General features: G+C 43.6%; 2 protein-coding genes across 2 annotated transcripts; both read right to left on the minus strand.

Annotated features, from left to right (window-relative positions):
• Positions 1 to 1,316: 1,316 nt before the first annotated feature.
• LOC124101056 (RNA exonuclease 5-like) lies at positions 1,317 to 3,909 on the minus strand. The gene has a single exon (XM_046456757.2). The coding sequence runs from the start codon at positions 3,615 to 3,617 to the stop codon at positions 1,317 to 1,319; it is 2,301 nt and encodes a 766-aa protein (XP_046312713.1). The 5' UTR covers positions 3,618 to 3,909.
• A 9,001-nt stretch (positions 3,910 to 12,910) lies between these two features.
• Positions 12,911 to 15,209, minus strand: LOC124101057 (RNA exonuclease 5-like). The gene is given in 2 exon segments (XM_046456758.1): positions 12,911 to 13,601; positions 13,603 to 15,209. Coding segments are annotated over 2 exon segments (2,298 nt in total).
• Between the last annotated feature and the right edge of the window lie 1,271 nt (positions 15,210 to 16,480).

Below are 16,480 nucleotides of genomic sequence, written 5' to 3' on the forward strand. Positions count from 1 at the left end.
GGTGAACCGACTTCTTAATGCCCCACGTTGGGTGCCAGATGTGTGTGAGGGGGGGTTAGCCCCACCCCACCCCACCCGCTTCCCTCCTGACCTGCGGGAGAGATTGGGAGAGCACGCCCCGACCATGAGGAACCCAGAAAGGAAGGGCTGACTGACGCCCCCCCCCCCCAGCACCCAGCCCTCCCCCACGGGAGGACAATCAGACAAGCCAGGGAGACCAGTCAAAGCAGGATCTCAGTTTATTGAGAAAACACACACAGCTAATACAAGGCACAGGAGCCAATCAGGATAATGGTCAGCAGGGTGGGGAGAGTTCACGTGTTCACCCATCTCAAGGGCCCTAATGGGAGACCCGAGCCTGTCCAGAGGGCAGAAGGGTTCTGAGCCTGTCCTAGAGGTCATCTGGTTTTTCCTCACAACCCAGGCAACGCCCTCTGGCCGGTCCCCAGGCGCTTTCTTAGCCACAGGTGGCCCCAGGACCCGGAAGCGGGCAGCAAGTTCGGTTTCCTCCTTTCTGATGCAACATGCCCCACATGTTACCTAGTGCCCTAAGTCTGTGTTTCCTTTTTCTTGCCATCATTGTCAGAAATTCAGGGAGGTCGATTTTACCATTACCACCAGCAGCTACTCCCTTAATCGCGTCCTGAAACTCGACTTCTGTGGGATTCCACCCAAGAGACCATCTCATTACACTTCCCGATTCCTTTGTTAGTATAGTATAGTTCCATCCCCTTTCCTGTCAAATAGTGGGAAAGCTTCTTTGAATTCTGCAATCTGCCCTTCGGTCAGTTGGTCAGCCACGCTGCAAGCCTTACCAGTTTCTGAGACTCAACCACATAACCACTGGGCTCATTCGCTCCACTCAGATCCCATCACATTTCTAAAGTGTCACATAGCATGAATGGAATTTTAAACGTCTGAAGATATCAAACACGTTTCCATTTATTTTGGTTTAATAATAAGTTGTGTTTATTTTGTTTCCATTTTACTTTATTTTTAATCATATATATATATATATATATATATATATATTTTATTCAATTGGCACATAGTAATTGTACAGACTCATGGGGCACAGTGTGGCGTCTTTTTTTGTTTTAGTTTCCCGCTCCCCCACCCCCCCTGTCTTAAGATGAGGAAGGCTTGAATTTTAGGCATTCATTGAATGCTTGTGCATGCCATGTCAATGGATTAGACCCGTTAGCCGGCACACCAACTTCCCACACAAAGCCGTCCACTGAACCAAGAGGCCCAGCAGTCTCTGGAGAAGCTGCAGCCTGACCGTCTTCTCCACCATCACCCAGGAAGGATGAGACTCACAAACCCATGCTTGGGCCGGCGCTTTCCTCTTCTTCATCTTTTATTCCCATGAGTCCCAGGCCAGAGAGAGATCCATGAGGGCTAGCGGTTCCTGGCAGGAGGATGACGCAAAGGGTACCCGGGCTCAGGCTTCGGTAGAGCCTTCCAATCTTGCGGCTCCAACGCCGGGCTGCACTCTTTGCGTTTTCCGCCTTTAAGTTCTGCAGGGTCTCCCGCTCTGAGGGAGGAGGTCTAACTGTCAGACCTGCGGGCCTTCTTGATTCAGGTGGTGAGCGCCTAAGCCACGCGTGCAGGTGCCTGGGCGTTAGGGCCTGCCTGCCTTTCAGCTTCCAGTCCTTGCCTGTGAGGACATGGAGGGCCCTCTGGGCATTGCCAAAAGTTTTGAATTGCAGGAAGCAGTATTTTTCCTGTCTTCCGCTTTTAGCATCTGGAGGCACGATCACAGCTTCCAGGCCACCAAAGAGGTTCGGTAGTTCCTGAGTATGTCCTAAGAAATCTTTACTAACTCCAGACAGATAAATAGTGGCTCGGTTCTCAGAATCTCGTTCCAGCTCCTTAACAAGTGTGTCACAATCCAGAGTGAGTTCTGTCACAGGTCTCTGTACCTTTATGTACACACCTTCCACCAGAACGCCATTCAAGGACTCGATGGCCAGCTGGGCAGCTTCCAGGACTTCATACTCTATAGAGAGATGAGGCTGATGCGTTTCCAGAACAGCAGTCATTGTACGAACTGGGCCAAAGCTCCTAAACAGCCTCTTCAGAGCACTTAGTTTACAATCTTTGCTCAAGGGCCCAGCGTAGATAGTTGACATCTCTGTCCACTTGACCCGCATCCTTTTGTTCACTTCCTCAGTGAGGAGAGGTGAAAAGGGCTCAAAAGAGAACCGAATAATGCTGAAGGGGTACAGGCGGACTTGCCTTCGGGCCTGCTCAAAGACCTCTCTGTTGGAAAGGCACTTAATAGTTTCACAATCTTCAGGAGAAGGCAGTTCAATATCATCTGTCTCTCGGGTTACAAAAAGGAGCTTCTGATGCGCCGAATCGAAACAAGTTAAAGCACCTCTGTAGGGGTACTGGAACTTTTCTCTGACATTTCTTGGGTCTTGGGCTCTCCATAGCGCCTCCAGATTGAGTTCTGCAATCTTCCTTGGGCCATACTTGAGGAAATATTGAGCCAGTTCAAGGGTCGCGGTAGCGTCCTCTGTGGGATCATGACCGTCCCTTTCCGAACGTTGAATGTCCCTGCCCAAAATAGCTTTGGCTAAGAACTTTAGCTTGAATCTTCTGCCCCGCTCCCTGGCGTAAAGCAATGAGGTGTCGATAACATACGGATGGATCATGTTCAGTGCTCGGAGATCGACGTCTAAGGAATGACCTACCAACACCGCATCAGGAGGAAGCAGTGCTTTTAACCGCCTCTGAACGTCTTTCAGTTTCGTCGTCACCGGCTTAAGCATCTCCTCCGTGATCCCTGAATAGCAGGTGGCGTAGTCTACAATCTCCTCATCGGGTTTCACCAACTCATCCATGAGACAGGAGCCCCCTTCGGCAACCAGTGAGATGCGTGTTAGTTCTCTCCCCTTGGACGTGATGCACATTTCTCCGTCCAGCCCAAAGAGAGGGCTGTTCTCTGTGACAGACGCACTACAGCCGGTAGTTACAAAGTCCTCACAGTCCGGAGAACCTTGTAACGGAAAGTCAAATGTTCTCATCTCCTCCTCTGTCAGAAGGCATCGCAGCACGCCCACCTTCTGAGAGCCATACTTCTGAATGACGGGGTCATTCTGCAGGTCGACCTCGGGTTTTGTACTGGCGGACGGTAAAGATCCTCCCATGGTCTTAGGCAGATATCCAGCCCTTTGATTTGGTAGCCCGATAACATCAGCTAGAAAAGTAGATGATGGAGGAGGCAAGCGGAATTTGTGTCTGAAGGCTTTTCGGAGAAATCCAAACTCCAAATAGAACCTGTAGAAGTGGAGTTGACTCATCCCTTGAAGGATGACAACCACTGTTCTGCTCAGGTGCTTTCCGTACAGAAGCTGGCACCACCTGGGTCTCTCAATAACCGGTTGAGCCAGAACTGCATACTTGAGCAGCTCACATAGCTGCTCGTGGGTTATTTCACAGTTTTCAGCCATTACGATGCCAGACAACCGGGCTCTCTTGGGCTCGGGCTGCCTGTCCACGAGATCCGAACCGGGGGGTATCCTTACCTCGGGCGTCCCCATCAGCCAGTCGGGGACCCGTCTCCTCTGGCTGTTGAGCCTCCCGGTCTTCTCCTTCTCTGGCTCCATGATCCTGTACTAGAGTCCTCGTTGTGGAACGCTGTCCTTGGTGTAGAAAGCGGTCCCTGGCGTAGAAAGCTGTCCTTGCCTTGATGCCAATCCAGCAAGAGAAAACGGTCTCGAGAAGGAAAAAGGGTGGTTTCTTGCTTGGCTAGCAAAGGAGAAACAATGATTCTCACGTCAGCAGGAGTAGGGGGTTTTTATACAGGGGGTTTTCATAAGCGATTCAGAGAAAGTGAGATTAGGGAGGAGAGAGCAGGTAGGAAAAGATTAGGGAAAAGAAGAGCCCAGAGGAGGAGATCAGGGAGGGGGAAAAGAACAGGGAGGAGAAGTTTAGGGAAAAGAAAATCAGAAGATCAGGGAGGAGAAGGGTAGGGGAAAGAAAATCAGGAGGAGAAGGTTAGGGCAAAGAAGATCAGGGAGGAGAAGGTTGGGGAAAAGAGAAACAAACATGTAAGTTTCAAAGCGACAAGGGATGTAGCCAAAGCATCCAGTGAACCCCTGTTGCAACTTCAGTAAAATCTTCCCTTTGTATTCCAGCGTATTGCCTCTGGGGGACCTTTACAGTGGATTACCTTCCAGTAGTTTCATTACCCAGATTCGTTAAGTTCCAGGGGACAGGACCGTGCCCTGTATTTCATATTTTCTCAGAATTGTGCTGTATACGTAGCAAAGACTTGAAAAGGGGCGGGGAAAAAAAAGTGTAAAGACAAAAACAGCTAAAGGTCTTCAGTGTTTCTGTACCCCTACAATCATGAGTTCCCCAACATTACTGTAAAATACAGGGAGCAGATTAAATTAAGCTAAGTTTGCTAATATGTGCTTGAGGCCTATGTAGGTAAAATGACGACTAAAATAAAAAAGAGGATGACAGCCCAGCGGCTCTGGAGGCTGAGACAGGAGGATGGTGAGTTCAAAGCCTGCCTCAGCAACTTAGAGAGGCACTAAGCAACTCTGTGAGACCCTGTCTCAGAATAATATATATATATATAAAATACAAAATATGGCTGGGGATGTGACTTAGTGGTTGAGTGCCCCTGTGTTCAATTCCGTGTACAAAAAAACAAAACAAACAAACAAAAGCATCACCGTACAAGAACCCAGGTCTTTCCTCCCAAAGTCTAGTTTAGTTTCTCTTTCATCAGAACACATTAAGGGGTACTTGGCCATTTGCCCCGTAGCGTGAATGGGTTCATCGATCTAATTGGGTTGTTTTCAGTGTGGCATCTTAATACTTGTGTTCCAAGCGTAATGATCAGATCAGGGTAACTGGCATATATATCACTCACACATGTATCACTCCTTTGTATTGGGAACGTTCAAAACCCTATCAGGTTTCCCCCTTCCAGTACTGAGGATTGCATCCAGGGCCTTGTGCATACTCAGCAATTATTCTACCACTGAGATACACCCCCAATCAGGTATTTTGAAATATTTAATATTGTTGTCAATCACAGCTATCCTACCATGCTGTGGAATACTAATAGTAAGTCATTTCTCTTATCCAAGGGCACCCCCCATACCTATTAACCATCCTCTTGCCATGTTCCCTCCCCTACGCCCATTCCGGGCTCTGGTAACCACTATTCTCTGTATTCTATCAATTTTATTTTATTTTAATTATTAATTTTTTTTTAATATATGACAGCAGAAGGCATTACGATTCATATTATACGTACGGAGCACAGTTTCACATCTCTGGTTGTAGATAAAGCATATTCACACCGATTCATGTTTTCATACGTGTACTTTGGATAACGATGGCCATCACATTCCACCATCATTTCTAACCCCCTGCCCCCTCCCTTCCCTTCTCACTCCTCTCTCCCCTATCTAGAGTTCATCCCTTCCTCCCATGCTCCCCATCCCAGAGAAAACACTTGGCATTCGTTTGTTTGGGATGGGCTGACTTCACTTAGCATCATCTCCTCCATCTCAGTCCATTTACCTGCAAAAGCCATGATGGTATTCTCTTTTATTGCTGAGTAACATTCCCTTTTGTATATAAACAGACTGGTAGACCAATGGTACAGAATAGAGGTCACGGAGACTAACCCACTAAATTACAATTATCTTCTATCAGACAAAGGTGCCCAAAACATACTTTGGAGAAAAGATAGCCTCTTCAACAAACGGTGCTGGGGAAACTGGAAATCCATAGGCAACAAAATGAAATTAAAACCCCAGTCTCTCACCATGCACAAAACTCAATCCAGAGTAGAATTAGGACCTAGGAATTAAACCAGAGACCTTGGGTCTAACAGAAGAAAAAGTAGGCCCTAATCTTCGTCATGTGAGATTAGGCCCCAACTTCCTTAAAAGACTGCTATAGTGCAAGAAATAAAATCAAGAATTAACAAATCAGATGGATTCCAACTGAAAAGCTTTTTTGCAGCAAAAGAAACAATAAGTGAGGTGAACAGAGAGCCTACAGAATAATAGGAAATTTTTACCACACACAAATCAGATAGAGCACTCATCTATATAAATATATGTGTATACATATATATATATGTATGTATATATATAAATCTATATAAAGGACTCAAAACTCTTAATACCGAAAAAACAAATAACACAGTGAATAAAGGGGCCAAAGAACTGAACAGACATTTCTCAGAAAACGATATACAATCAAACCACAAATATATGAAAAAATGTTCAACATCTCTGGCAATTAGAGAAATGCAAATAAAAAATCACTCTAAGATTTCATCTCACTCCAGTAAAAATGGCAGCTGTTAAGGATTTAAAAGAAATAAACTCAAGAATTATTTCAGTTAAGAAATGAAATCAAGAATCAATAAGTCACATGAATTCCAACTAAAATTTTATTTTGTGAGTTTCAAAGGACAAGGGCTTTTTGCTTTCATATATTGGTGAGAGCATGCGTAATTGATTTTTCTGTGCCTGACTGATTGCACTTAACAGAGTGTCCCTCAGTTCCATCCAAGTTATCACAGTCCCTTTATTTCTTCATGACTCCTGAAAGAATCAATTTTTCTCAAGGAGTAAGTTATCAATGAGAAACCCAGATGTTAGAGTCTGTAAACAAGTCAAAATAACACCTGGCATTTTGCCAGGGGAATTTTAGAGTTCGTAAACAAGTCTGGATGGTGCCTGGCAAAATGCCAGATGGAGTGGTTTGAGAAGTATCAAAAGGGAGCCATTAAGTATGGAGATTCCTTATTGGTTGACTGATGTATCTAGTTTATGCTAATTAGATAAGCTGTGTGGAATGTATAAATACTTCTCCTGTCCTGCAATAAACAGCTCCCACTCCTGCTGTACCAACGTTTACAAGTTATTCGTCACCCCCCGGTTATTTTGCTGCAGCCAGACTGCAGCACCCAGAGGTATCATTTGAGGTTATTCTCAGATATTACCTTCTGAAAACATGACGTGAAGCAAAAACCTCCTTGGACTACAGAAAATAAACTTGGTCATTGTTCCTGCCCTCTTCTCTTCCATTTTACTCTTGCGCCAAGGCATTCTGGGTTGGTTTCCCATCTTCTGGCTCTTATACTGGACTTACCTTCACTGTGTTATTCATTGCATTGTCGTATAAATAGATTTGCTTTTCTTTGCTTCACCACACTGTATTTTCTTTGATATGAGCAGCTGTGTGTTTTATTTCTGAAGCCCCTGCTCCATAACGCTGGGCATTTAACACCTCATCTAAGAGTTTTTTAGGTTCAAGATCCTGGAATGATCCAGGGGCGAGAATTTTTATTATCAGTGCAGAACTATGTGTTTCAAAAGTGTTCAATGGATATTGGCCAGTCAGTGATTTTCTGATTTCTCTTTAGCTTTGGTGTGCTCAGCAGAAATATGCAGTAGCATGTTTAAGAAATCATTCAAAGAAATGGATCTTTCTTCCCTTGTTTGGTCACTCCCAATCTTCTTTTGTCCCCAAATTATTAGGTAATTACCCACTTTAGGCAATAACTAGCAGCATAGTCCACTATTTGCAAAATTCTGATATGAAAAACATTGTGATAAACCTAAATTTCACACGCACAAGAAATAACTCACAGAGCACTGGGATTGCAGTTACTGACTATACCAGAGATAGCAAAACAGGTCAGTGACAAATTTAGGTTCTGATTTAATCAGGTAGCCTGGAAGGCAGCCAGCATGTCAGGAAAGCTCAGAGAGAGCATGTTTTGTCCTACCTCCCACTCTATGGGCTTTTAGCCTTCATTCCTAAGCAAGAGCTGCTAAGTACTTGAGTGGTTTACAAAGCACATCAAAATTCTTTCTAGTCAGGCTGCAGGTGGTAATGCTCAACCAATGTCAAAGAGAGCCCAGAATCATTTCTAAGATTTTTTCCCCTCATCTTTGTCCCTTCATAAAGCAACGGGGTTTCTCTATAGTCAGGAATTTTATGGGCTGAAAAAATGAGGATGTGAAATAAGCAAGTCTATGAAAGGTTCTGAGGATTTGAAAGTACTCTTAGCATGAGGTTTGCCACTGTTGTGGTTTAGATATGAAGTGTCCCCCAAAGGATCATTTGTGAGGCAATGCAAGAAAGTTCAGAAGTTAAATGTTTAGATTATAAGAGGTGTAATCTAATCAGTGGATTAATCCACTGACATGGATTATCTGAGCAGTAACTCTAGGTATGCAGGGTGTAGCTGGAGGAAGTAGGTCACCTGGTACATGCTTTTGAGGTTTACATTTTATCCCTGTTGAGTGAGTGGAATATTTTCTCTCTCTCTCTCTCTCTCTCCCTCCCTCCCTCCCTCCATCCCTCCATCCCTCCATCCCGGTTGGTTGCCATGTTCTGAGCTGTGTTCCTCTGCCACACCCTTCTGCCATGATTGCTGCCTCATCTTGGGCTCAGAGCTATGGAGATGGCCAACCATGAATTGAATCTCTGAAACCATGAGTCAAAATAAGCTTTTCTTCCTCTGTGTTGTTTTGTAAGGTCTTTTGGTCGCAGCAATGAAAAGCAATGGAAAAGCTAACTAAAACAGCCAGCTTTCTACACATCATACATAGCCAGAGAGAGACAATGCCCTGGCACTGTGGCCTACAAGGTGGGTATAAGCTCAACTAAGGCTCAGGTGAAGTTAATTTTCTTTTCTCACTAAACCTCCCTTAGGGCTTTAGATTCCGCACTCCCATATCTGTCTTTCTGCTCCCTCAAAGTTGTGAATAGGATGTGGGATCAACTCATGATTAAACATCCTTACAATCAGCTAGGTCCAGAAAAAGTCCATCAGATTTGATTTGTATCTTACAACACATGTGGAATCCTCAGGTGGGGTGGAATATGAAGAGGCTCTCCTCTTTATGTCTACATATTCTTTCCAACATCAGTGAGTGTGAATCACTCACAACTCCCATAAAACTGGGTCCTCAGTTAACTACTCTTTACAGTATCACCAGGGGAAATTTGGTTCTTCTTTTGGCTGGTTTTAAATTTCAACCTCCTTTGCTCTCTCTCTCTCTAGGCCCTGCCTCTTCTCTGATATCAGCTGTCAATCATTCCGTTCTATCTCTTGTCACAGGGTGGACCTTAGGTTGGTGCTGAGAAAGATGTTCAGACTCCAGGTACAGCATCAATGTGATAATTAGCTGTTTTCTGCCATCTTGGGCATTGTTTTAGAGTGATCTTTGTGTCTTATCCTTTCTTTGCTCTGAGTTGCATTACCAAACACTCACTTTTGCTCTTTGAATGTCCTGGGCCCCAAGAAACAGGGAGTGGGTTTGTAATAGGAATTGACTCTTCCTTTCACCACACAAGTGGACCTGACTTCTTGGCTATTCCTTCATATATGAGATAATCATTTTTTTCTGAATGTCATTATTTGGCAGTTTTATCTAAGAAGTATAAATATACCTACAAAGATAATCAATTGAAGGAAGATCTAGTCTGCCTGAAATTTTTGAAATATATGATTGGGTCTGATTTTGGAGTTTTGTCTTGATCATCAAGCTTATTATTTTGGTTCTCATTCCCTAAGCCTCTGCTAATAACAGGCAACCTCTTTCATCTTTAGTTAATCCCATTTCACTGTAAAGGATATCTCCACACAGGGTAATGCATTTTCATTTTATGAGAGACGTCAACACTTTAACATAAAGCCTGAAGGTGAAAGATCAGAATTAAATGAAAACTTGATAAAGATTTTCATCAGACCTGCAATTTTGTACCAGTTTTGGCACACTCTTAGCCCTGTTACATTGAGTATTTCATACAACTGAGCCTTAGATTATGAAAACTGGAGATAGTGATAGCTATATCCCATTATTTAAAAACCACACAGTCTAGTGCTTATCAGTGTTAACTGTGCAGAAGAATCGTCTAGAGAACTTATTAAAACACAAAATGTCTGGGGCCATGTCCTGCACAGATGGTGCTTAATAGGGCCTGAGAATGTGTATTTCTAATAAGACATCAGGCAAGGTTGCTGATAGTGAACCACACTTGGAATACTACTGACATAATTGTTAGTAGTTCTTAGAACTGGCTGTGAAACAGGATCATGTACTTGTCTACAACATAGATTCTTAGGCTCTGTCTGCAGAATGTGATTCTATAATCCTAAGAAAGACCTGGTAATCTTTTAAAGCCCCCAGAATTTTTTTTGTCATTGTTGGTCTATATACTCAATTATATTGTATTTTTGATAATTTAATCTATTTATTTATTTTTGGTGCTGGGGATTAAACCCAAGACTCCGCACATGCTAGACATACACTGTGCTACTGAGCTGTACCCCTACCATCTGATAATTGTAGACTTACAGAAATCTTACCAAAATCATACAGAAACTTTGTATATACCCCCTTATCTAAGGTTAACAGTTTACATAATCTTAAAGCAATTATTAAAACTGAGAAACTGACATTGGTACAATTCTATTAACTGAACTGATATACTCAGTAATACCCATTACTCAGGAAATTCTGACATGACCAGTCTGTAGCAGGCTGAATAACGGCCCCCAGAGATGTCTGTGTCCTATGTCCAGAATCTGTGAATGCCAACTTACATGGCAAAATGGACTTTGTAGATGTGAATAAATTAAGGATTGTGAAATATAGACATTGTTCTTGGATTATTCAGATGACCTTATAGAACCAAGATAGTTTTTAAAATAATGAGTGACACAGAAGGAGTCCGATCTGGAGGAGATGCAATGTGATGGCAGAAGCTGAGAGCAAAAAGACATTGTGATATGTCAAAAGTTGAAGGCAGCCTCTTTAGAGTTGGACAAGGCAAGGAATCAGGTTCTCCCCAGAGTCTCCAGAAGGAATCAGCCCTTCCCCAACACCTTGATTTTACTTATAAAAAACTTATTTTGGACTTCTGGTCTTGAGAACTTTAAGAGAATAAACTTGTGTGTGGGGGGGATATATATATATATATATATATCCATATCCATTAAGTTTATGATAATTTGGTACAGCATCCATATGAAACTAATACACAGTACATATGTAGTGTTGTAGAATCACTGAGCCTCAAAAGGATTGTTGAAGAAATTCAAGAAGAAAACTCATATGAAAGCAAATGGATTTATATTTACATATATGCAGTAGGGGCTCAAAAAGTGTATTTTGGTTACCTAAAATAACAAAGGCAAACATTAAGACAGCTGTATGCTTTCCCAATTGGTGGGACAATTTTCTGAGACAGTTTGTTACCTTTATTAGGTAAGATTGAAAAAGATAAATATCCTGGGAGGTTATATGTGGTTCTCAATTTGCTCTCTGTCCCAGTGTTCTCTGTTCATGAAGGCCATTCAAGAGACTAGACTTTCCTATAACAAAAGCTACCTGATTCTGTTGTTTATGTTTTTCTTATCTTCATAGGGAATGGAGTTACTAGTTACTTTTACTTAAAAGACACCACATGCCTTTACAACTTTGCATCAATCTGCTACTCTATCTTATTTTGAGTTAGATTTTTAAAAAATAATGTTTCCATTTGGATTCATATTATTTTTTTAGTCTCTACTTGTGACTTTCCCTTCCACTCTTAATTTAATCTTTAAATTTCCTCTTACCTTTAATGTATTTTAATCTTTTTTCTCTATATTATAATTAACTGTTCTGATTCCTATTTTCTTTTTAATACTTTTATCTCTTTTGTTCATTGTATTTTTCTACCAACAACTTTAGTGGGCAAATAGCATATTATCTATGTTTTGGTATAATTCTCATTTCTATTTTCCTTTAGTTTTATTTATTTTAATTTTGTAACTTGTTTTTATAATTATGGCAGGAAGTCTGGTCTTTAGGGTATAGGGGAACAACTGCACCATAAATGGAACATTGTAGGCTCCTTGCTCTCTAGCGAACTCTGCAGGTGTTCCTCTTCATAAAGGTCACATTCTATTCAATATTCTTTTTGCTCACATACACACACATCTCACTAAGTATATGTCAGAAGGACCTTTGAAGGACAATCACTGCTTTCTCTGAAAAATGGCAGTGAGAAACAAGAATGTTCTCTAAAGTCATGAACAAGCACTTTATCTCAAGTCTTTGAGGGAGCCGTTTACAGAACAGGGACAGACAAGATACCTGAAGCTGTTCCTGGAGGACTGACATGGTTTCTTCAGTGCCTCCCAAGACTGACATTCTTCTCTTGGATGGGGCCAGAAGTATTAGAAAATTCCAAATGTTCTCTGAAAACTCCAGCAATTGTTACAAATTTTATTTTCACGAGTCTATATGAGATTTAGACTCTTGACACATTTCTTCATATTGAAGATTTGAGTCTGTATCAATCTGACTTTTTGGTTGTGAAAAACAATCTCTAGTTAACCAAAACCAGAGAACAATTTATTTTAAATATATTAGGGAAAGTTTCCAGAAGGATTTGGGAAGGTGGAGAACACTCAGATCCCATCACATTTCTAAAGTGTCACATAGCATGAATGGAATTTTAAATGTCTGAAGATATCAAACACGTTTCCATTTATTTTGGTTTAATAATAAGTTGTGTTTATTTTGTTTCCATTTTTCTTTATTTTTAATCATATATATATGTATATATATTTTATTCAATTGGCACATAGTAATTGTACAGACTCATGGGGCACAGTGTGGCGTCTTTTTTTGTTTTACTTTCCCGCTCCCCCACCCACCCTGTCTTAAGATGAGGAAGGCTTGAATTTTAGGCATTCATTGAATGCTTGTGCATGCCATGTCAATGGATTAGACCCGTTAGCCGGCACACCAGCTTCCCACACAAAGCCGTCCACTGAACCAAGAGGCCCAGCAGTCTCTGGAGAAGCTGCAGCCTGACCGTCTTCTCCACCATCGCCCAGGAAGGATGAGACTCACAAACCCATGCTTGGGCCGGTGCTTTCCTCTTCTTCATCTTTTATTCCCATGAGTCCCAGGCCAGAGAGAGATCCATGAGGGCTAGCGGTTCCTGGCAGGAGGATGACGCAAAGGGTACCCGGGCTCAGGCTTCGGTAGAGCCTTCCAATCTTGCGGCTCCAACGCCGGGCTGCACTCTTTGCGTTTTCCGCCTTTAAGTTCTGCAGGGTCTCCCGCTCTGAGGGAGGAGGTCTAACTGTCAGACCTGCGGGCCTTCTTGATTCAGGTGGTGAGCGCCTAAGCCACGCGTGCAGGTGCCTGGGCGTTAGGGCCTGCCTGCCTTTCAGCTTCCAGTCCTTGCCTGTGAGGACATGGAGGGCCCTCTGGGCATTGCCAAAAGTTTTGAATTGCAGGAAGCAGTATTTTTCCTGTCTTCCGCTTTTAGCATCTGGAGGCACGATCACAGCTTCCAGGCCACCAAAGAGGTTCGGTAGTTCCTGAGTATGTCCTAAGAAATCTTTACTAACTCCAGACAGATAAATAGTGGCTCGGTTCTCAGAATCTCGTTCCAGCTCCTTAACAAGTGTGTCACAATCCAGAGTGAGTTCTGTCACAGGTCTCTGCACCTTTATGTACACACCTTCCACCAGAACGCCATTCAAGGACTCGATGGCCAGCTGGGCAGCTTCCAGGACTTCATACTCTATAGAGATGAGGCTGATGCGTTTCCAGAACAGCAGTCATTGTACGAACTGGGCCAAAGCTCCTAAACAGCCTCTTCAGAGCACTTAGTTTACAATCTTTGCTCAAGGGCCCAGCGTAGATAGTTGACATCTCTGTCCACTTGACCCGCATCCTTTTGTTCACTTCCTCAGTGAGGAGAGGTGAAAAGGGCTCAAAAGAGAACCGAATAATGCTGAAGGGGTACAGGCGGACTTGCCTTCGGGCCTGCTCAAAGACCTCTCTGTTGGAAAGGCACTTAATAGTTTCACAATCTTCAGGAGAAGGCAGTTCAATATCATCTGTCTCTCGGGTTACAAAAAGGAGCTTCTGATGCGCCGAATCGAAACAAGTTAAAGCACCTCTGTAGGGGTACTGGAACTTTTCTCTGACATTTCTTGGGTCTTGGGCTCTCCATAGCGCCTCCAGATTGAGTTCTGCAATCTTCCTTGGGCCATACTTGAGGAAATATTGAGCCAGTTCAAGGGTCGCGGTAGCGTCCTCTGTGGGATCATGACCGTCCCTTTCCGAACGTTGAATGTCCCTGCCCAAAATAGCTTTGGCTAAGAACTTTAGCTTGAATCTTCTGCCCCGCTCCCTGGCGTAAAGCAATGAGGTGTCGATAACATACGGATGGATCATGTTCAGTGCTCGGAGATCGACGTCTAAGGAATGACCTACCAACACCGCATCAGGAGGAAGCAGTGCTTTTAACCGCCTCTGAACGTCTTTCAGTTTCGTCGTCACCGGCTTAAGCATCTCCTCCGTGATCCCTGAATAGCAGGTGGCGTAGTCTACAATCTCCTCATCGGGTTTCACCAACTCATCCATGAGACAGGAGCCCCCTTCGGCAACCAGTGAGATGCGTGTTAGTTCTCTCCCCTTGGACGTGATGCACATTTCTCCGTCCAGCCCAAAGAGAGGGCTGTTCTCTGTGACAGACGCATTACAGCCGGTAGTTACAAAGTCCTCACAGTCGGGAGAACCTTGTAACGGAAAGTCAAATGTTCTCATCTCCTCCTCTGTCAGAAGGCATCGCAGCACGCCCACCTTCTGAGAGCCATACTTCTGAATGACGGGGTCATTCTGCAGGTCGACCTCGGGTTTTGTACTGGCGGACGGTAAAGATCCTCCCATGGTCTTAGGCAGATATCCAGCCCTTTGATTTGGTAGCCCGATAACATCAGCTAGAAAAGTAGATGATGGAGGAGGCAAGCGGAATTTGTGTCTGAAGGCTTTTCGGAGAAATCCAAACTCCAAATAGAACCTGTAGAAGTGGAGTTGACTCATCCCTTGAAGGATGACAACCACTGTTCTGCTCAGGTGCTTTCCGTACAGAAGCTGGCACCACCTGGGTCTCTCAATAACCGGTTGAGCCAGAACTGCATACTTGAGCAGCTCACATAGCTGCTCGTGGGTTATTTCACAGTTTTCAGCCATTACGATGCCAGACAACCGGGCTCTCTTGGGCTCGGGCTGCCTGTCCACGAGATCCGAACCGGGGGGTATCCTTACCTCGGGCGTCCCCATCAGCCAGTCGGGGACCCGTCTCCTCTGGCTGTTGAGCCTCCCGGTCTTCTCCTTCTCTGGCTCCATGATCCTGTACTAGAGTCCTCGTTGTGGAACGCTGTCCTTGGTGTAGAAAGCTGTCCTTGCCTTGATGCCAATCCAGCAAGAGAAAACGGTCTCGAGAAGGAAAAAGGGTGGTTTCTTGCTTGGCTAGCAAAGGAGAAACAATGATTCTCACGTCAGCAGGAGTAGGGGGTTTTTATACAGGGGGTTTTCATAAGCGATTCAGAGAAAGTGAGATTAGGGAGGAGAGAGCAGGTAGGAAAAGATTAGGGAAAAGAAGAGCCCAGAGGAGGAGATCAGGGAGGGGGAAAAGAACAGGGAGGAGAAGTTTAGGGAAAAGAAAATCAGAAGATCAGGGAGGAGAAGGGTAGGGCAAAGAAGATCAGGGAGGAGAAGGTTGGGGAAAAGAGAAACAAACATGTAAGTTTCAAAGCGACAAGGGATGTAGTCAAAGCATCCAGTGAACCCCTGTTGCAACTTCAGTAAAATCTTCCCTTTGTATTCCAGCGTATTGCCTCTGGGGGACCTTTACAGTGGATTACCTTCCAGTAGTTTCATTACCCAGATTCCTTAAGTTCCAGGGGACAGGACCGTGCCCTGTATTTCATATTTTCTCAGAATTGTGCTGTATACGTAGCAAAGACTTGAAAAGGGGCGGGGAAAAAAAGTGTAAAGACAAAAATAGCTAAAGGTCTTCAGTGTTTCTGTACCCCTACAATCATGAGTTCCCCAACATTACTGTAAAATACAGGGAGCAGATTAAATTAAGCTAAGTTTGCTAATATGTGCTTGAGGCCTATGTAGGTAAAATGACGACTAAAATAAAAAAGAGGATGACAGCCCAGCGGCTCTGGAGGCTGAGACAGGAGGATGGTGAGTTCAAAGCCTGCCTCAGCAACTTAGAGAGGCACTAAGCAACTCTGTGAGACCCTGTCTCAGAATAAAATATATATATATATATATATATATATATATATATATATATATATATATAAAATACAAAATATGGCTGGGGATGTGACTTAGTGGTTGAGTGCCCCTGTGTTCAATTCCGTGTACAAAAAAACAAAACAAACAAACAAAAGCATCACCATACAAGAACCCAGGTCTTTCCTCCCAAAGTCTAGTTTAGTTTCTCTTTCATCAGAACACATTAAGGGGTACTTGGCCATTTGCCCCGTAGCGTGAATGGGTACATCGATCTTATTGGGTTGTTTTCAGTGTGGCATCTTAATACTTGTGTTCCAAGCGTAATGATCAGATCAGGGTAACTGGCATATATATCACTCACACAT

The sequence above is a fragment of the Marmota monax genome, unplaced genomic scaffold (genome assembly GCF_021218885.2).
Source record: "Marmota monax isolate L192 unplaced genomic scaffold, Marmota_monax_Labrador192_F-V1.1 WCK01_AAM20220418_F8-fsc01603, whole genome shotgun sequence".
NCBI classification, from domain to species: domain Eukaryota; kingdom Metazoa; phylum Chordata; class Mammalia; order Rodentia; family Sciuridae; genus Marmota; species Marmota monax.